This window comes from Lepisosteus platostomus, chromosome 3 (genome assembly GCF_059453375.1).
Source record: "Lepisosteus platostomus isolate fLepPlt1 chromosome 3, fLepPlt1.hap1, whole genome shotgun sequence".
Classification (NCBI taxonomy): domain Eukaryota; kingdom Metazoa; phylum Chordata; class Actinopteri; order Semionotiformes; family Lepisosteidae; genus Lepisosteus; species Lepisosteus platostomus.
Window position 1 is genome coordinate 24299204 of NC_142613.1, and position 21553 is coordinate 24320756.

The window sequence follows — 21553 nt, forward strand, 5'->3', positions numbered from 1 at the left end:
CCTACTCTTTTCGAGAAACGCCCTGGGATTTTTAATGACCACAGAGAGTCAGGACCTCGGTTTTACGTCTCATCCGAAGGACGGCGCCTGTTTACAGTATAGTGTCCCCGTCACTATACTGGGGCATTAGGACCCACATGGACCGCAGGGTGAGCGCCCCCTGCTGGCCCACTAACAGTTGCAGGGTGATATGGCTGCTGGCCATATATATATGTTATAATATATTATAACAATGAGATTTTGATATTTATTGTACTCTATTTTTTCTTCTAGGTTCGTGCTGTCCAACCTGCGACCTGCAAGCATATTTTAAGTGGCCTGCCAAAGCTGCTTGAATTAAATAAGTAAAATAATAAACGATAAATTTTGTTAAATAATTTTTAACTATTTGATTTGGAATCTTTAAGATTTGAACAAAATATTTTCCCCTTACATTTAAATAAACTTTTATATCAGCTGAAAACAAATGTAGTTGTGAAAACGCTGTTAAAGCTACACACATAAATTTGTTTTTCAGTTATAATAATATAATTTATTTCATTTGTTATTTAAAAAATAGCAATACATTATAATTCTTACAGTTTTTATATGTCTGAAAAATGACAAGTGAAGAGAACACAGTGGGCAACTCTGCCAACCCAGCTCATAAACATCCCAAATTATAGAACAAAAAATCCAAATTATAGAAGAAAACGGCATGTTTAATCCATCCTAGGAAGTTGAATTTGTTCATGATGACTGGAGATAAGCCTGTTTGTTTGCTTTGCCACAATTCTGCATGTGTTTTGAAAAAGGCCAATGTATAGAGACACTACAGATCCATGCATAGCAATTTTGAGACGAATTATCCAGTTGGTACCAAGGAAAGAGAAGATAATATAAATTCTATAAAAAGGAACTTAAAAGGTCAGCAAATTACTTTTCAATGACTGATGAGTACAAGCGATCGTGTCACAAAAACAGAAACCATATTTAGATGGTGAAACTGTTAAGGAGGTTTTAAAAAGATTAGGGCAAAGAGTTTCACAACGAAAATTAGATCAAGACTGGCTGGGATCTGAGCGCTGCAGGACAGAAAGAAAGTGAAGTGAAAGGGGAGTGATAATAGAATAATATATATATATAAAATCTGTTTTGTCTTATCTGAAGTTCGAAAATCGAATGCGGTATTTTGCCTTTAGTTAAAATGTGTGTAATTCGGCTCCCACAGCTGGTCGTTTGTATTTATTTAAACTTATATGACAGCATACTCTATGGTACAGCTTGCACTTTGACCCCACAAATAGGAAGTACAGTATACTATTGCTGGACACGTTGACAGTAATCTTCTGCCAGTTAGTTAATGCTACCATCCACTTGGTACCTGACGTAAAATTATTACCTGTGAGTGAAAATGTGTTTTATTTAAACTTGTGATTATACTGTATATAATTAAATGTCATAACAGTATTCTAAAGTGAACTTTTTAGTGAACGATTCAATACTTATTACGGTTTACCAGTCTACTCTACGCAGTAATAGCGTAGTTCACTAGGAACAACACAACCCAAGGTTTGAATATTTGTAAATGTTCGGAATGCGTGTTTTTTTTAACCAGCTTGGTTAATGAGTAGCCTCAGTAGGCCGAGGAGGCTCGAACCCCACTCAGACTGAGTCAAGGGGATTGAACTGAAAGTGGGCGAGGGAAAAATGCTTAAGACGAATGCAAAGGGAGGCGTTTGAGTTCAGTTTATGTAGCTAGTTTGGTGGTGATAGTAATTAGGTGCAACTGTGTGAGATTTACTGTAATTGTTATCTGTCCCGAATTTCCATTAATAACTTCCTTTTAATATTTTTTTAAATTGTAAAGTTACAAAAATAGTATATTTACATTTTTAAAATGTGATATGTAAATAGTAAAGACATTCAAAACGTGCATAAATGTTAGCACTTAAGTTTTGTTTTGTATACAGTATGTTTAATTTTACTCCTTATTCCAAAGTTACGTTTAATATTTGTTCAATAAATTATTGAAGGTTTTATTCCTGACTCTGTAATTTTTTAATGGAGTTTGGCTGGCTGTCAAATTGTGGTAGAAAACTCATAAGGAGGACAGTACAGGGTGAGTGTTCTTTCCCTCCTTCCAATAATGTTCTCCTCAACTCATTTCAGTACTGTAAAAACCAAGTATATCGTGTCAATGGAACCTCTCCCTCCTCCCTTATGTGTCCTGCATTTGTGTGGAATTTACATTCACATTCATAGAATTCACATGTTATAGGAAACTTAAGTACCTAAGTACTTATGAGTGGATGCTTTGTTCATTTTGAGAACACACTTTTTTAGATGACTGAAATACTCTACTGTATATCCGACAGTGCAGTCAGTCTGGCTCCTCATTGCTGGTCTCATTTTATTCAGGCAACTGCCATAAATAGAAAAAAATAATAACATACAGTATCTAATGTGTAAATGTGCAAATCTTTATTAATGGAAAATTAGTTAGCCCGATGAATGACAAACCGAAGCTTATTTATCAGAAATGTTGCATGCATGGCACAGAGGGCCTGACTGCTTTCAGTAACAATATATGACAATTGGATGTACTGAATTTTCCTGCCATTGCTGTGCTCTAAAATAAATATGCCACATAAATGCCTGCCTGGCCATTAAATATAAGGGAAAGGAACAAGTAATAGGTTTATTCCATGCTGAAAAGAGAAGAAAGAAAACAGAATGTTTTGGCCATGGAGCCTTCTTCAGGTGTGTTTTCTAATAGACATTTCTGATATTGTTGACGTACAGTATGTCTGATGACAGTTGCTGGCCAGATTAGTTTCCCTGTGGATCTGAACTGAATAGTGTTTTATTAAGTATTGGATTATTGAAAGATTTAAATTCTCAGATCCACAAATGTAATCTGTATAAAAATATGTATAGAAATAGAAAACAAAATATTTTAGTACTATGGGCTTTTTAATAGCTCCTTAATAATTTAATAAGTGGCAAATAATTAGGTACGTAGATTTAAGTTTAATGACATTCAGTTGTAACAATAGATTATAAGATACCTAGGATAGCTTCAGTGCAGTTTTAAAACACCAAATGTTTTTTGCAGCACATGGCTCTTTATTTTTGCTAAAATATGGAATGAAATAACCAAAGAAAATTTTTTTTTAAAGCAACCTCTCTTGTTAAAAGGGTCCATCACAGAAGTTCATAATTGAGCTGCCAAAACAAGCAATCAAAAACATAATTTATTATTAATTTAAAAATGCAAAGCTCAATCAGAATAATTGGAAAACAGGACACACTCATTGTTTAAAACCATAACAAGTTGAATTCAATCCAAAATGAGATAAAGCACAATGTCCTAATTAAATGTTTGAATTCAACTTCTTGTGAATGTGTCAAAATATAACAACCCTATTTGTGTAAATTAATTAAACTATGGAACTTCAAACTATTCCATTATTTTCTTAAAAGGGAAATCACAAGAACTCATTATGTTCGTTTTCACTTTTAAATGGAAGATCATTTACAGTAGCTGCAGTGCTTTGTGCTGATTAGTTTAAAATGGTTCTGTTCATGACAAATGGAGTCTAATAGGCAATGTACTTGCAGGGGCACAACATTGTGTGGTTTAATAATTTGTTATTTTTTTTATCGTGCACCTTTGTGCCGTGTACAGCATCTGCTTTTCGTAATGACAGTAATTGTGACTTAAAGTGAATTAGCGTTTATGGTTTTTGAAACAAAATTAATTCCCTAACTCATACCTCTGATCACCTTGTGTTAAAAAATAAATCAGTATTTGCTAAATTAAACCAGTTAAGTATTTTAAATTACTTACCTGTTTTCCATCCTGCAGTATTAATAATACCAATTAATAATTAATTAAATCAGTATTAATAGTATTGAATTTTGCCTTCAAATAATGTTTGCCGTGATTTCTTTTTCCACCAGGGCTAATCAGACGTTGTTTGGACCAGGTTTCAATCACTGTGGAAACGTGTTGCTGTTCTAAAAATCTGTAGTTTCCCTTTTTTCTCTTAAGGATTAGTAGCCTGGGGAAAAATGGGAGGAAATATGAAAAATGTCCTTGTTGTCTCTTTTGGATTTTTGCTGCTCTTCACTGCATATGGAGGACTTCAAAGTTTACAGGTAGTGCATTGCATAGTAAGAGAGAGTTTCTGACTGGGCTACAGTGTCTATGTGGATCATTAATAGTATGATCTTAATTCAAATAAAAAGAAAGTTCATTTTCTTTTAAAGGTTAAAATGTTCAAAACATAACAAGCATATTACAATACATCAACAGCTATCATAATCTTTACTGGCAGCATTTGAAGTTGCATATAATTTTTTAGAAAACACATACTTCTTTTTGTAAAATTGTATTACTTTTGATATTACATATTTAATATAGACTGTTGTTATGTAGCTAATTAATATACTTAACAACAAACATTCAAAACAATTCTGTAATGCTATGGTGTTACATGGTTTGAAGTGAATTGTGGATTTTAAATTTCACTAATTTATTTCCTGAAGAGTATAGTGCGAACAGGTCTGTTACATTCTCTCATTAGAGATCATTATGGTAGAATATTAAGACGAAATGAATATATAAACCAAAAACAAAACATTGATTCCGAAAACTCCATGTACATTAACCAGCCCACATTTTTATTTTTAGAATTACAGAAAATGGAGCCTTAAATACACACCTCAGAAAAGATGGTGCTAACTCTTCAACTACTGTAACAGTACTGACAATAAGGCTGACAGCGTGCTAAAAGAAATGTCAGAAGATTTTTATAATTGAGTATAAAAAGATTGCAGTAGAGCAAGCAGCACTAAATGACAGCAAATAAACTAATGACAGCCACCATTTGATCCACCATGAAACAAAAATAACAAAAATTAAGAATAAAGACTGCTAAACCAGTCAATTTTTAACATATTAAAAATGTAATCATACTGTATGTCAATGTAATCTGAAACATTGTACAAATTGTGATGAAAAGGAAAAGTAATACCTGCCTATAATTCCGGAGCTTTGGCCAGTTTGAAGTTAAGGATCTAGTAGTGACTGGTTTATTCAGTTTATATACGTTTATGTAATTATGGTAGGTCTATACTTACTGTTTCATTGTGGAAGTGACTTTAAATGCTGCTTGGGTTTTTTTAAACACCTAGTTTACATAATGTCATTGAGGAATTGTAAAGTATGGTAAATGACCGGTGTATAAATCATGTGCCAATAAATTATTTGGAATACCTGGAAATAATATATTGCAAGTATTTTTCCTCCTTAACAGACCTAAGAAAACTACTGTAACATTGTGTTGCAGTCAGTGGTTCTCAGATACATTCCTTTGGTGTGCCTGGTATACCATACTTACCTTATAGCAAGTTGAATAATTTAAAGAATAATATGTCTGGCTATAATTCAGACTCAAATCGCATGTTTTTTTGTAATCAGACTCAAATTTTATGTTATGGCAACCATAATGAAAAGGACCTATAAATGTGAATAAATCATCTCAATCTTATACTTGCTCTTTGTTTTTTGGTTTCAGAGCAGCCTTAATGCCAGTGAAGGGATGGGTGTAGCATCTCTGAGTGTCATCTATGCGTCTATCATCCTGTCTTCAATGTTCTTACCACCCATTCTTATTAAGAATTTTGGCTGCAAACGGACCATTGTTGCATCCATGGGTTGCTACGTGGCATATTCATTCGGCAACATCTACCCGGGCTGGTACTGTAAATTCTAATTGTCTTTGTACTACAGTATGTCAGTGTCACTGTAAACATGTTTTTGCCTATTCTGTTTGAAGCCACTAATTTTATGTGTTTCCTTTATCCAGGATGATATATATTTGAAATAATTACTCTGGTGAAAAATAAAAACTTAGATAAAAACTTCAAAAAGATACAAATTACAGAATAATGAAAGAGTGATGAAAATGAAGCATGCTAGATCTGCTGTACTTTTGTTGTGATTGTGAATACCGCTGTGTTTACTCAATATACAGTAAAAAAAAATCACAAAATGAACATTAGCAGTTTTCTCTACACATTTTATTTAAGATAAAAATATTGACAGAACTATTTTACTTACATTTTGAAGAAGGATTTGGTTAGTGTACAGTTAGTGTACAGTGACAGGGTGTAGTGATGTGAGTATCTTAAATGTTCTGAAATAATTGGAAATTGCAACAGTTAGTTGTGAGTGTGCTTTAAGGCTGTAAGGAATGGAAAAGACAGAAAAACAAGCAGTTGCTGCATACGGCTTTACAACACACAATCCACAATTTCATAATACAGTCCCAAAACATCAAAAGCAAACCAAGTAGAGGTAGTGGTGCAGGGATCTTTGTTTTTTTAAATAGTTTTTGCACTTTGTCAGACTAGTTACAGTAAATCACTAGATATACTGTATCTAGTGTATCAGTGTCAACTGATTAGATATAAGTGTGTAGTTTGGCAACTCCACAGCTGAGCAGAGGAACCAACTGGAGAGAATTGTGGGCTCCGCCTAAAACATTATCGGCTGTGAGCTGACCTGGATCTCTGATATCTATGAGACCCACATTCAGCATAAAAGACTGAAAATACTCCGAGACCCTGCACACCATGCTAATCCCCTCCTTATACCCCTCCCCTCAGGAAAAAGACTCAGAACCATTAAGACCAAAACTTCCCATTTCCTCAACAGCACTTATTGTAAGACTATCCGGATACTAAACAGCTCCCCAATCATACATCAGCACTTTGAGGGTGATTACTGACAATGCAAGTGGACTATAAACCTTCCAATGCACCAGTCACTTTATTTTAATACTGCATTCGATTTCTTCTTATTCTTTATTTTTAATTTTCACTTTTTTAAAGTAATATGGTTGTGTTTTATGGTTTTGTGTTACTGTTCTTATTGTTTTATTGTTTAACTGAGGCAAATTCCTAAATTGGTATAGCAATAAATATTGAATCTGATTCTAAATTATTGAACCTTATTGAACAAAAGAGGCTTATGGCTGCATTCACTGAAGATGCAGCATACTTTGAGCCACATTACTTGTAATGTCACATTGCTTTGCTCATCATTACAATAACCACACTAGTCAACTGATTAACACACATATCAATTCTACTGTATATTAGCTTCATCAATGCCGTATACTGTATATAATGCGACTTATGTGATGAAATACTTCACACAAAAGATTTTCATTAAATAAGCCTTCAGTAATTTCTGGAGGACATTACAGTCTAACCATAAACATTAAGTATGATTTCAAGTGTGTTTTTAAATAACCTGGCAATATTTTGTCCAATTTTTATTCAACAATTCTTTTAAGGCTTAGCTCTCTTGCAACTCCTTAAATCCCATTAGAGAGATTTAGCCCTACCAACGTGGATTTCTATCAGCCCTACTTGCCAAGCTAACATGGCGTAAACTGCAGTTTCACACAGCGTAAACTGCAGTTTCACACAGGAGATTTAGTGGAAACTGAAAACGTAGTGCATTTTTAATTAATTGCATTACTAGTTTGCAGGCACCAAACAAATCTCAGGAGTAGCTCTTTGCTGGAAAGCAAAGAAAGTCATGGCCTTCAAATCCTTTTCCTGTTCTGGTAGTATTTTACTAATTGTGGACCTCTGCTTAGGAAAGCAAGGTGAACTCAAGGAAAATATGATCCTTGGAGAACAACCATATCGAAATCTGGAATCTGCCCTTCACTTTAGCAGCTATACCCTCCCCTCCCAATTCTCCGTCTCCACAACTTCTGCTCTAAGGAACACCCCTAAATAACAAACTACCTGTTTTCTCCATTAAAATCCCATGGTAAATCTTGAGGTCTCGCCCTAGCAAAAAAACAATACTCTTACCTCAGTTCACTTTAACAGAGGACACTCTCTCAGAGACATCATGACAGTGATTTAAAACTGCTACGTCCTGGCCATTGCGGACAAACAATGTTACGACATCTGCACAAGCCACCACTTTAAATGACTGAGAAGGAACATTGAGATAAGACAACCCTTTAAAAAGACATCACAGTCTTTCCAAAAAGGGTTTTATGGAGAGGGAGTACAACATTCCAGAAAAAGAGCACCCTTGTCGAATACCCTTATGAATGGGAAATGAGCTCACCATTGACTTTAAGTACACTGAACATGTTACTGTAGAGAATTTTAACCAAAAAATCTTAGAGGTGGCAATAAGATCTTTTATAACATGGTCTCTTATGATGGAGAATAAGTCTGAATGGGATGAACTATGGACCCTAAAACAGTCTTTAGCTAGTTATCCTAAACCTTGGACATGATCTTATAGTCTGAACAAAGGGTGCTTTCATGGCACCAACTCTTAGTATTACATACTGTAAGCATTCTTTTTTGGCAATGGGGGGAGCTCTGCACTTTGATAGCGCAGAGAGTTCATTATTCCGTACACTTTCTTTGAACACTTTGAAAAAGTCTATCCCCATCAGGTGCCAGAATGCTTTGTAGAATTCCACTGGTAATCGATCGACTCCCAGAGCTTTGCTGTTATTTAGTCCCTCCAAAGTCAAAGTGAACTCCTCCATGCACAACTCTTCTTGAAGTAATCCTTCTCCCTTTCTTGAACATAAAACAGACCTTGGAGAAACTCTTGGAACCCGTCCACAGCCTCCAATGTGTATATGTCAGTATAGAAAGCCTCAGTATTCCTCTGGATTTCCCTCAGCTCCTGCCCAGTCTGAGTCTTTAAAACAGTGGATCAGCTTTTCTCAAGCTGCTTTCTTCTCCAATGAGAAGAAAAACTGAGTGGGTGCACTGAGAGATATTCTGAGATCTTAAGAGCCCCAGTGCCCTCTGTACCTGAGCATCCACCAGATCTGCCAGTTTCTTCGTCTTAGTTTTCAAGTCTTCAAATAATGTATTGTGAAAATCAGCTTGCAAAGCTGGATGGAGCTCAGAAGTTTTCCTCTTCGAGCTGCCTCATGACTGAAACTGTACTCAGAGTAATGTGTTCAGTGTACTGCTGACAGAAGCATCCCACCCCAGCCTCAGTTAAGGAAAAATCGACTTCTGCCTTGTCCATTTCCCAGAAAAAATCAGACATTTCAAATGTACACCCTTTAACAATCTGGTGTTGAAATGCCAGTAAGATCTAGAACTTTTAGGTGAAGGAACAATGAAAAATTAAAGAATGCCGTACTGTGCTCTGAAAAGCGAATTAGGTAGACAGAGCAACCAGTGACTAAATGTAGTTGATGGGAATGTCAATAAACCCCTTCCAGCTTGGCTTAGGAAGCTGGACCGGGAGGAGTTTTTTTCCCAAGTGTATTGTCTAGCAGACAAGTTCTTAATCTGCCACACATTGACCAGTTCATGTATATAACACCGTACCTAGCTCCTTGGCTGCACTAGGGTGAGTTTCTGATTCATTCCTGTCAAACTGCTGATTTTCAGTGCAGTTGACGTCCCCAGCTAAAATCATGAGACCCTCAGACTTGCACTTTGTTAAAACACTATTAATTTTTGGCAAAAAGCAATTCTCTCCCTCCCATTATTTACTTCCCTTTATAAAAATCAAAGACTCACTCCCGACTCACTCTTGAACCTTTAAAATAGCCACCCTTTAAAAGAGTCTGGAATAAAATTTCTGGCAATTACAATCACTACACCTACAGTATGTTACAATTGGAGACATGGCTGAGGATCGCTGTGCCCTCCCACTTACTAAACAGTCCTGATTTGTGGTACCAGTGTGAGTCTCTGTCTCTTCCAAAATGTTTAATCTTTTCTGACAAATCAACAAAGCTCCCTATCTAGTACTGGAGCCAGCTTGGGCTTAAGCAAAGACATCCTCCAAAAGAACAGATTTTACTGTTTCTCTTTCTACTCTGTTGCTTTTTTCTCCAACTCCTGAGACTCTCCCTCCGGCCCTTCAGATGAAGCCGGCTAATCATTTCCTTGTCTGGGCAACTTTGTAACTTGCTCCTACTGTATGTCAAGGGTTCCCCAGCAGTGCTAAATTCTCTCTCATGCTATTCACATTCCTTTGCCTTGTGTCCTTGATGCTTACATGTAAAACATTAAATTTGCTCTGAAGTGACAAACACAACATAGTTGCTTCCACCTGTACAAAACTTTAACACAATGTAGAGTAAAATTCCACTGGAGACCTTTTTGTCGAGCAGAGGAGGAGTTTATTGTATATTCGGCTGAAGAGGAGCACCCTTCTTGCAATTAAGAGGATAGTTCTAACAAGAAAAGTTACAGCTGACTTTTTATACCCTTAGGTGATAAGGAAGACAAAGAGCTTAAGTCTCAAAAAGGAAAACTTCAATCAAATTACATTTCTATTGGTTAAGCAAACTTCTAAGACAATCATAAAATGTCTATGTAACTGAGCTATATCAGTGTTTTTTAAAAGCTGGTACAGTAGTTGCAGTTGGCCTTCTACACAAAAACAATTCTTTGGGATTCTTAAAACAAGAGGTCTTTGTGTCTTTAGGCCCCTAGTCTTATCAACAGCAGATTGTATCTGAATAATCAACAACATTTAATGTTGCAGCTGGTGTTTTGCTGAACATGATGTATATAGAGAGAATTTAACCCTTGTTAACATCATTCGAAATCATACACGGCTTCTCCTGAATGAAACAACATGTTTCGGTTCAGGAGATTTAGAGACTACTGAGCACTCTCACTAACAGCCCGTTCCACAGGAAGGACGGGATGTTCTTTCTGGTAATGCCTGAGGTAAGATGGCGATCAAAGCCCCATCAGCTACAACTCCATTTTGTACTAACTTATGTACAGCACTAGATCTTCTTAGATTAAAAACGCTACAAGAGATTTATTCATTCTGGAAACAGACCATACAATATGTTACTATAGCCCACCACCTTCCCTACCTCAACAGCACATTTTTCAACTGAGACAAGTGCGTCAACCTGAATCTTAGCCCCATGTCTCCTTGGCATATTCTCAGAGCTGATGCCATCTGGGTGGGTTTTCCCTTGACCCAGCCATAGTGGCCGTAAAAATAAACTGTAAAAATAAAGAAAGAAGAGAAATAAACAAACAAAATTTGAGAGAAAAGAGGTAGGCCTACTTCCAAACACTCATCTCCTGGCCATTATACACACATACTCAGAACATGCACAGTGACAGGCATCACTAACAGATTTTGTCCATTCATTTTTTTTAAATGAAAAATCTGTATTTCACTGCAATTAATATTATTTATATTATTTAATTAAGCATTATATTTCCTCTTCCTTATGCATTACTAAAGACAATCAAAACATCTACTATCAAACCAATTGCCTTTTGGCATGCCTCTGCATATTGAAATGAAATTCCTGCTTTAATTCTGAGAAACTGGGGGAAAAAAACAGCAGCTGAATGGTTTAATATTTTGTCAGTAGAACCAGGATACATAAGAATCGAATACACATTCACTGGCATTTGTTTATAAATAACAGAATTATTTAATTCCCATTCATAAGGGGTGAAGACCTGATGTGTGTTAAAGCTAGTGATCCATCTAATTAATACTGTATGTTGTTGATACAGTTTCAAGAGGAGTGGATCACTATGGCATTGTCATGGCACTTCAATAACAGAGCCCTGGGTACAGATGTTTTCTGACTGCTTAGAATGTACCCTCTACAATGTCAGTTGTCTCCTGCAGTTTTAATCACTTACAATTCCTGAGGACTTTGGGAGCAAAAAAAAAAGCTTCAGCTTTTTCTCAGCTTTGAAATCTGGAACACTGGAACACAGACATTTACAAATCCTTTATTTGGTACACATAGTTTGCACATGCAGTTATTTTTCTGAGATTACTGGAGTTACAATTGTTATTGGGATTGTTATTTATTTGTTGTGATAAGATAAAAATTAGCAAATGTTATTTTATTCTGACATTACCTTATACTGTAAATGAAAATTGGTAAATTGTTTTGCTTAGTATTTGTTGTGAGATTGCATTTGTAGCTCACATATGGTATCACAAAGACAAATTAATACATTTGGATTTGATTATTACAAATAAAAAATGTACATTCTGATTATTAAAACACAGTACAGTATTAAAAGTATTTGAATGTAACACAAATACTGATAACAGAAATATAGGAGAAAGTAGTGAAAAAGAAAAACAAATATTAAACAAACTGAACTTCAGAATATCTCCGTAATGCCAGACTACTAAAATGCATCCTCTCTCTTGCCACCTGATGTCAAATCTGGGTGAGCCAGATCCTGCAGCCCTGGGTTTTCTTGGAAACCCAAGAAATCCTCTGTTTGGATTTCCAAGCCCCTTCAACCAATTAACAGGTGCTCAATCTATTAAGACCATCCTGTTTAGACCCCGCTATGCCATTGTTATGGTGCTCTGTCATTGAGTGGCTTCCAAAATTATGGCAGTGTCATAAACAGTTCTGGCCTACTGAAGTCCACCTGATACAATCAGTCTTCTTCCCAGCATCAGACCAGTAGCTCCAAGTTCTCCACCAGCTTCCCACACAGCAGGTCAGACTCCTTGTCTGTTCCTGCCCTGAAGACTGCGCTCGCTATCAGACAACCACCTTTTCTCAACCACCATATGCTTGTCTCCATCTACATCTACTGCATGTCTTTTTCCGTCCTGCCTCTACCACTTCAGGTGTTTCCCGACCCTCTGGAAATCACCGAACATTTGTACTTGGATTACCAGCCTGTTAGCAAGACGAGGCTGTCATTTCTAGCTAGCCATGTCATAACGCCTGAGCCACAAAATCCCAGTACCATAAAATATGTGGCTCTTCTAAAAAGTGACTCTCCTCTAACTACAAAAAGGAGATGTACAGGACATTTATGATTGCAATTTGATGTAGCAGATGTAGCATCTGTGGAAACAACACTAGTACTAGGAACAGCTCAGGGCAAAAGCGATCTCATTGATCAATACACAATATTTCACATTAATTATTTTTATTTCAGGTCACACATTATATTGTATATAATATTGTACTGCATAGCTGCATTTAACACAGAGATAGGTATAAATGTGTATGAATGAGTAAGATTAGACAGACAAGGTATAAGATTGACACACTAGAATTATCAGATCACATTTTCTATTGGAACTAAGTCATGACTTTCACTGGGCCACTCAGTCCCTTTTGTCTAACCAGATTTAGTTTCATTCCTAAGTACACTAGGTTATTCTCTTTTTTTACCTCAGTTTGTTTAACATGATGCAGCCACCAACATACTTTCAGCTAGGATGATGCTCAGTAGGTGATACGTTGTGTTGGGGTTGTGCTTTTGCTGTGCATTTATACCAAAAAATAAATTTTGCTTTGTCTGCCCATAAAATCTTCTGCAACAGTATATCTCATACACGACTTAAGCTGTCTTTTTCAGTAAAGGCATTTTTCTTGCAATCCACCCATAAATAATAATTATAATAGTAATAATAACTGCTTACACTTATATAATATTTTTCTAGACACTCCACTCAAAGTGCTTTACAGGTAATGGAAACTCCCCTCCACTGCCACCAATGTGCAGCATCCACCTGGATGATGCGATGGCAGCAATAGTGCGCCAGAACGCCAGAACCACACATCAGCTAAAGGCCATATAAAGATAAAGGCCATTTAAAAGCCACCCATAAAGTCATGATCTAATCCTCTCTATAAAGACCATTATATTCATTTTGAGACTTTATTGGGAATTGGGAATACCCATATCAGATTTTCCAGCATTGTACTTCAGATTTCAGAAATTCTGATTTGATAATATCATATTAGCAATCATCAGCAGTGTACAGTATTTGTAACATTAACCTATTTATTTTTTTGTCTTTCTCAGGCCTACCCTGATCATCACTTCTGTGTTTTTGGGGTTAGGAGGCTCTCCTTTGTGGTCTGCAAAGTGTACTTACCTCACTATAAGTGGCAACATGCAGGCTGAAAAGGACAACAAGAGAGGTCCCGATGTTGTCAACCAATACTTTGGGATCTTCTTTTTAATATTTCAGTCATCTGCAGTGTGGGGAAACCTCATGTCTTCTCTTATCTTTGGGAAAGATACAGAAATTGGTAAGAATAAAAAAATACAATTAGAACCTCATTATCAGTTTTATTTCCTGTGCCATTGTTCTGACATTACAATAGGTTACAATTAGTAATGTCATGTAATGTGACGTGGGACACTAACACTTCTTTAAGCTTGAGGGAGGAGTGCAGTCAGGAGCTGAGAAAGCTGTGCTGACTAATCTCAACCCATCTCTTAGTGACTCCCAGCCAGTTGTGTGCTGCCACTAGGGGAAACCTTATCAGTTGGCTGGTGACATTGCCTAGACCTGACGCTGAACTTGCAATGCCTGTCTCATTGAGTATACTGTACTTCACTCTTTTCTGATGGCTTTCTTGTTGATTTTGTAGATAGGGGACATAGACTTGAAGACGGTTATTAAAGGATTGATGATGCCTTGCCCCTCGTCGTCATGATGTCTTTTAGTGCAAAGTGGCCTTAATACTGAAAGGGACAGTTGATCCAAATATATACACAGTACTCCTTGGAATTATATCCTGTATCCATCACCATCCTTTATTATTTACCTCCCTGTACAAAACAAATATAAAGGTATTTTCAGGCAAGAACTCCACTAATTCCTTTACTTCTTTCATGATTGAGATCATATTTTTTTATTGTTTTACAGATTTGTGTAACAATAAAGAGCATAAAACCCATGTTCTAAGATTTTGTGCAGGCGTGTCTAATTCCTCATGACTCTGTCAAGTGTGTAACTAGAGAATGAAAAATGTTTTTCATTTAATAATACAGATTGAGAAAATGTCTCTGGCACACTATGTCCCAGATATATGGCATATGTGATATATGTGATTTTATAGGATCACCATAATGTGTTTTGCTGTGTATTTCTGCATAATAATTTATAAAGTCCTTATTAGACTGGGGAAGCCTTGTAATCAGGAGTTATGTTGTTCACATGTTCATTATCATTCCCTTAGGCTAGAACTTGCAGTCTTGTTTTGGTAACCAAAGACCATGACTTAAGTTACTGTTGTTCTACTCACAGTGATCAGTTGATGTGAACCTTGCCTTTGGCACTCCTCTTTTGGTAAACACTATAGTTTGCTGAAACATTGCACTCTTTTAAATGTAAACTGATTATTTTTAAAGTACTTTTGTGTAACAGACATAATGCACTCTAGAATGCCTTAGTATGGAAAGCACTTTACAAATATTGCTTGGTAGTCTAATGTAATTACATTTTTCATTCTGAAGCTGAAATACCTGAAGAAGACCTGAAGTTCTGTGGAGCAGGCAGCTGTGAGTATAGTGGTGCAGCTGCAGGAAACTCAACAAGGCCTCCAGACATGTTAGTCTATACTCTTCTGGGCAGTTACATAGGTAAGTGTGTCCATACAGGTATGTACAGTTACTCAACACTGAGAGACCATGTGTTACCTACTGTATAAGCAGCAATACTATGATACATAATTTAACAAAAAGTATTCAATATTCTTTCCAAGTTAGATCAATGCTTGGGACTTGCAGAGTTACATTACATTACACGAATAAGTACATTTTATTAATTTAATATGTACAAGATTTTTTACACAATTAGACTTTCTGATTATTTTTTACATTTGATCTTATTTATTTTTATACCTACTCTGTTTGCAACCATTAAATATTTCTTTCTTTAAGTTTAGGCTAAAAGTAAGGATTCCTGTATTGCAAGAGGGAAGAATAAGATAGGAAAGACATGCCTGTGCAACCCCCCCAGAAGAACCATTACAAGTTCCTACTGGAGGTTTACTGCCTACTGAGGAAAAAAGTGTCCCTCAGTAGTTGCCAGCAAAGAAAACTATTCTATATTTCAAAACTGCATTACTAATATGGTTTTGCATATTATGATTATAATTTATATATACAGTAGTATTTAATCATCAGCATTTATGATAAAAACAAAGAAATTAATGTAATATGTCATGTGTCATAAAGCATGACTGTTAAAGAACTTCATGTTGTTTTCCATAGAATGCACTTAAACTGTAGGTAGAAAAACAATGTAAATTAATTTCAGTATTTTCATGTTTCTCCTAATCTTTCTGTAAATCATTGAACAATCCACACAACCTAGATTAATTATAATCATTCATTTATAGGACATAGCTGGTCTTCCTGCACTGCAGTACTGTATTTATGCACCTGCTGTTTATATACAGCAGATGCCATTCCCTTGTGAATCAGGACACCAGGATGCCATGCAGTTGTGGTGGAGCCGGTGCTACATCTCATAAGCAGTTCATTTATCTACATGAAAGTATATCTTCTTATGATTAGCCAAATCCTCTTGATTCACTTCTAATGCAACCCATTTTTTCAAAGCTTTCTTAGATTTCAACAAAAATCACATTACTTCAATCCCATATTCTGCAACTCAATCCTTTGTGACAGTATTGCTCAGAGGCTGTGTTTGTGACCTTTGCAGGTATTGGAGTCCTGGCTATGATCTTTGTGGCAGTTTTCCTGGACAACCTTGACAGAGATGCAGCTCGTGAACTCAGGGACAACAGAGATCCATTTTGGACAGTTTTCCTGGCCACTTTCAAACACCTCTCTGACAAACGACAGATTCTGCTCATCCCTCTGACAATGTACAGTGGTTTTGAGCAGGGCTTCCTTGCAGGAGATTACACCAAAGTAAGAGAACACCCTTGAACAGAAAAGTTACTCTTTTGAAAAAAAGGGAATTATAATTTATTTTTAAAATGTCATTGTGAGACAGAAGCAAAGCACCACCAGCCTCTGTTTCTTCTTTCTGTATTAATAGAGATTATATTCTTTGTGTGCTTTTTCAGAGCTCTGACATTAAATGAAATGTATATTTTCTACTAATAATACTTGTTACTGTTACTGTGCAGAGTGATAAGAATGTCCAAGCTCCACCAAACGTTTAACCACACCTAGACCAAGTGTACAAGCATTTCTTTTGCTTACTGTAAATATCTGTACACCTAGGCTTGTCTGTTTCAGCCACTGATGTTTGTTCTATACTTCATTATCCTGGGTTGTAATTGACAAATTAGTTTATTTGATGTTTTCATCTTAATAGTAAAACAAAAATGCAGAAATCAAACTGCATGGACAAATAGTATTGATTGACTTATTTGAAAAAAATATTTAATTAGTTACAAAAATAAAGGTGTTGAATAATCACATGGGGAAACAATACATCAACCTATTTATGACTAGATGGAAGTTACTTTCTTAAACTGACATTTATGTTTTTATTCACAACTATCTTTCCAGTACTATGTCACCTGTGCATTGGGAATACATTTTGTTGGTTTTGTGATGATCTGCTTTGGTGCAACAAATTCATTATGTTCCTATGCCTTTGGAAAGCTGGCACAGTATACAGGAAGAGCAGCCTTATTTGGCTTGGGTAAGAAGTGTTTTCTCCAGAACAAGATTACATGTGTTCTAAATATCATTTTCTTGTCAGAACACAAATAAGCGTTTGTTTTTGTGATGTGGTAAAAGTAAAGTGATCCATCAAAGCATAACTGAAGCCAGGGTTAAGGTTTTACATGTAAAATAATTGACAGATTAAACTCTCAATCACTTTGGTGAATCATCTTTACAGTATACGTCCCTGAAACAAAGTTTATATTCAGCATAAATCTTTGTTTAGACTTTTTGTCTTTAACCCTGATTTTGATAAAACTACTACTGGTTTCAGGACAAGGCACAGTCTTCACAAGTTCCCATTTACACCTTATTGCTTTAAGGACATATGTACTCAAGCAGCTGTATACTTTACGATGTTAATATATAAAAGATCACAAAACATTTTGTATCTCTGCTTTTCTCTTGCAGCAACCGTGTCAAATTTTAGCTGTATAATAGCCCTGCTCTTGTGGAAACCTCATCCAGACCAGCTAGCAGTCTTCTTTGTATTTCCTGCTCTTTGGGGAATGGCAGATGCTGTGTGGCAGACACAAACCAATGGCAAGTTACCAGAGCTCCCAGATTAACTTTCATTTTTCTCATGTGCAGCTGGCACAACAGTAACCAACATTTCATGCACAATTCTTGAAAATTAGGATTGTTAGGATTATTTTAACAACACTAATCTCTTATTCATTAAATAAGTGAATTAGGATTTTTTCATTAAATTAGGATTACACATATTATGTAATTATGTACATAAGAATTATTTCAATCAGTTCATCATTGCTATAGTTACAATTTATAGATTCGTTAAATTAAGTGTTATTTTTAGCATCTACAGTATCCTAACATGAGTGAAATGTTATTTTCTAGCCCTGTATGGAATTCTCTTTCATGACCACAAGGAGGCAGCATTTGCCAATTATCGACTCTGGGAGTCGGTAGGATTTGTGATCGTTTTTGCTTACAGCAACTTCATCTGTTTGAACATTAAACTGTATGTCTTGATAGGAGTTCTGGTTGTTTCAGTGGCACTCTACGGGTTGGTGGAATATAAAGAGTACAAGAGAAAACAATGTGTCAAAGAAAGTGCCAGAGAAGCTGATCATTTCTGAAACTAAATTTTAGCAAACTATTTTGTGTTAACGTTACTTTTTGGTAATGGATAATTACTTTTATGGTAATGGATAATTACTTTTATTTTTATAAGCATGCAGTTACACACAGATGGTGAATTTTAAAAAAATCATAGTTGTTAGTCTTCTTTCTTTCAAAGAATTAAAAGTCTCCATCATCATACTCAGTTTTGTCATTGCTGCAGTATTGCAGACTTCAACTAATATATATTTTGTTGTACCTAAAGACTATTTTATAACATTTTCTTATCATTATGCTTTCTGTTATAAACTTAAAGTCAATTTCAAGAAATGCTTTTTGATGTCATATGTTATATATTGAATCTAGATACAATGGGGAACACCTCGCTATTGTAAATATTTCCAGCTTCAAATCAAAGGGAAATTTGCTGAGATGTAGTGGTCCCAGATTCAGTGGTCAAAGCAATCATAAAGCTTACCTTGGTTTACAGTACCTTAGTTAATTAAGTTCTGGGTAAACACTAGAACTACTATTGGGGTCAATTTGCCACAGAAATAATGTAAAATGTCAGTTTTTGTTTAAAATACATAAATGCCTGTTCGTGATTTTTCCTAAAATTGTGACTCTTAGATATAAAATTTGAGCCTATATTTTCAAAACGGCATGCAAATACATTATTCTGTGGCAGCAAAACACTAGTGGCCAGTGCATGTATTTTATAACATCCTGAATCTGGCTGGGATAAATACAGGTTCTTTAAAGCAAGGACATTTCACAGTGCCATCAGAAACTGTGTGAAGGTCAAACTTCATTGAATATTTTTGTATTTTTTTAATTTTATATTAGATGTTTTCCTGTGTATTAAAAACATAAATAGCAAAGTTTGAATACAATTAATGTTTGCATTATAAGTTTCAAATTTGTATTTTTACACTTCTTAGCAACATTGTAACTCTTTAAAATGATCATTTTGATCATTTCTTTAATGTACAGGTAGGTCTGTTTGGTGTTATCTGGTCTAAATAAATAAACAATAAAATATATCTGTTCCCCAATCTGAGTGATACATTGAAGTAGTTCAGCTGAGTCAGCATGTGTAGGCTGCAAAGGAACAAGTAATAAGTGTCACACCTGAACAAGGCTCCACAGCCGAAATGTTGTGTTTTCTTTCTTCTCTTTTCAGTATGAAATAAACCTATTACTTGTTCCTGAGTGATACATTGTTACATAAATATTGTTATCAATAGTTCTACGGATGGTTGAAATTTCAGTAGTTTTAATATTAAGTATTAAATATTAAGTGTCCATAAGCATTGCAGGAAAAGGGGAGAAAACAAGGAAAAAAAGAAAGAGAGACAACAAGAGAGGTGACATAATGCTAGAGCTCCTTGTTTTAATCTGGAAAGACCAGATTGGTGCTACGTATTTGAAACTTGTTAAGAGAGCTTGTCATTCCATGGTTTGTAGGGTCTCTGACTTCCTCTGTAAAGAATCCCTCAATTAAAAACTGCATTTTTAGAACAGGAAAATGCAGTAGAGTTCCCAGTCATTTTGCGGAATCCAGGTTTACAGAGAGAGGGATTTAACCAAGGGTTTTATTCTGTTTAGTTTAGAAGGCAGCTTATCTTTTCTTTTGGCCTTTGTAGGTGTTATATAAGAGTCAAATACTTGGGGGCAAATATGTGTAAATTTGTAAATAGCCCAGCTTGTATGTTCTAAGTGCATGTTGTATCTTGTTAAGTGTGCCATTGTCATTCTTAATAAACATTTGTTTAACCCAGTGTGCTTGAATTATTACGCTTTTCACATGAGTTGTGCTAAACAAAAAACTTGCATGCCTTTAACAATACCAATCGCTTGGGTATGTTCTTGGCAAAATTTTTATTATTTAGGGGTTATGATTTATTTTACTTACTGATTAATCCACTCGGCCATTCATAATATTTTGGTATTTTCATAACCCCCTTTTTGTAACGATATTCACATCGAAATTATACAGGTAATTACATTATTTCTTACAGGAAAATTGTTCATTGCAGCAGTGATATCAATGTACAATATAGAAAATGTATTAATGCATGTTAAAAACGGTATTCAAACAGTAATATTAATGAGGTTGTCCTTTCTGGGCTCTTTATAATAATAATTGCTTACACTTATATAGCGCTTTTCTGGACACTCCACTCAAAACACTTTACAGGTAATGGGGACTCCCCTCCACCACCACCAATGTGCAGGATCCACCTGGATGATGCGATGGCAGCCATAGTGCGCCAGAACGCTCACCACACATCAGCTATCAGTGGAGAGGAGAGCAGAGTAATGTAGCCAATTCATAGAGGGGGATTATTACGAGGCATGGGAAATTTGGCCAGGACACCAAGGTTACACCCCTACTCTTTTCGAGAAACGCCCTGGGATTTTTAATGACCACAGAGAGTCAGGACCTCGGTTTTACATCTCATCCAAAGGACAACACCTGTTTACAGTATAGTGTCCCCATCACTATACTGGGGCATTAGGACCCACATGGACCGCAGGGTGATCGCCCCCTGCTGGCCCCATTAACACCTCCTCCAGCAGCAACCCTAGTTTTTCCCAGGAGGTCTCCAATCCAGGTACTGACCAGGCTCACACCTGCTTAGCTTCAGTGGGTTACCAGTTGTGAGTTGCAGGGTGATATGGCTGCTGGTTAACAGCAGCTACACAGTTTGTGTTTTTGTTATTGATATTGTGAAATGTAAACTTTGACTGCAATTAGAAACCTGGTGTCAGGGAACCGGCAGGTAGTTTTCCAAGGATCCTGTGCGTAGCTGTGAATTCTGCGGGATGCAAAGGCAAACAATCCAAAATCGTAATCCAGAAGCAAGGTCGATAGGAGAAGCTAGAGATCAGATAACCAGAAAGAGCCAAGACAAACCAAGAAGACAATCCAAAAGGTGAAATCCAGGAGACAAGATCAAAAAGGGAAAAGTTAAGTCCA

At 36.0% G+C, this 21553-nt stretch overlaps 1 protein-coding gene across 3 annotated transcripts; it reads left to right on the forward strand.

Moving 5' to 3' along the window:
* Nucleotides 1-1268: 1268 nt before the first annotated feature.
* Nucleotides 1269-20351, forward strand: LOC148674683 (N-acetylglucosamine transporter UNC93A-like). Of its 3 annotated transcripts, none has more exons than XM_088625079.1 (9): nucleotides 1269-1383; nucleotides 4037-4143; nucleotides 5565-5746; nucleotides 13852-14081; nucleotides 15295-15420; nucleotides 16508-16719; nucleotides 17329-17464; nucleotides 17899-18030; nucleotides 18346-20351. In XM_088625079.1, the coding sequence occupies exons 2-9, from the start codon at nucleotides 4057-4059 to the stop codon at nucleotides 18585-18587; spliced, it is 1347 nt and encodes a 448-aa protein (XP_088481205.1). In that variant the 5' UTR covers nucleotides 1269-1383; nucleotides 4037-4056; the 3' UTR covers nucleotides 18588-20351. The 3 variants fall into 3 exon arrangements, with proteins under 3 accessions (XP_088481205.1, XP_088481204.1, XP_088481206.1); XM_088625078.1 differs by having other exon boundaries at nucleotides 1275-1383; nucleotides 3946-4143; XM_088625080.1 differs by having other exon boundaries at nucleotides 1279-1383; nucleotides 4043-4143.
* Nucleotides 20352-21553: the final 1202 nt, after the last annotated feature.

Coding starts and splice junctions, on each gene's coding strand:
- LOC148674683 (XM_088625079.1), top strand. CDS start 4,057: ATGGGAGGAAATATGAAAAATGTCCTTGTTGTCTCTTTTGGATTTTTG. Junction 5,747..13,851: donor GGCAACATCTACCCGGGCTG/GTACTGTAAATT, acceptor TGTCTTTCTCAG/GCCTACCCTGATCATCACTT. Junction 18,031..18,345: donor GTGGCAGACACAAACCAATG/GCAAGTTACCAG, acceptor GTTATTTTCTAG/CCCTGTATGGAATTCTCTTT.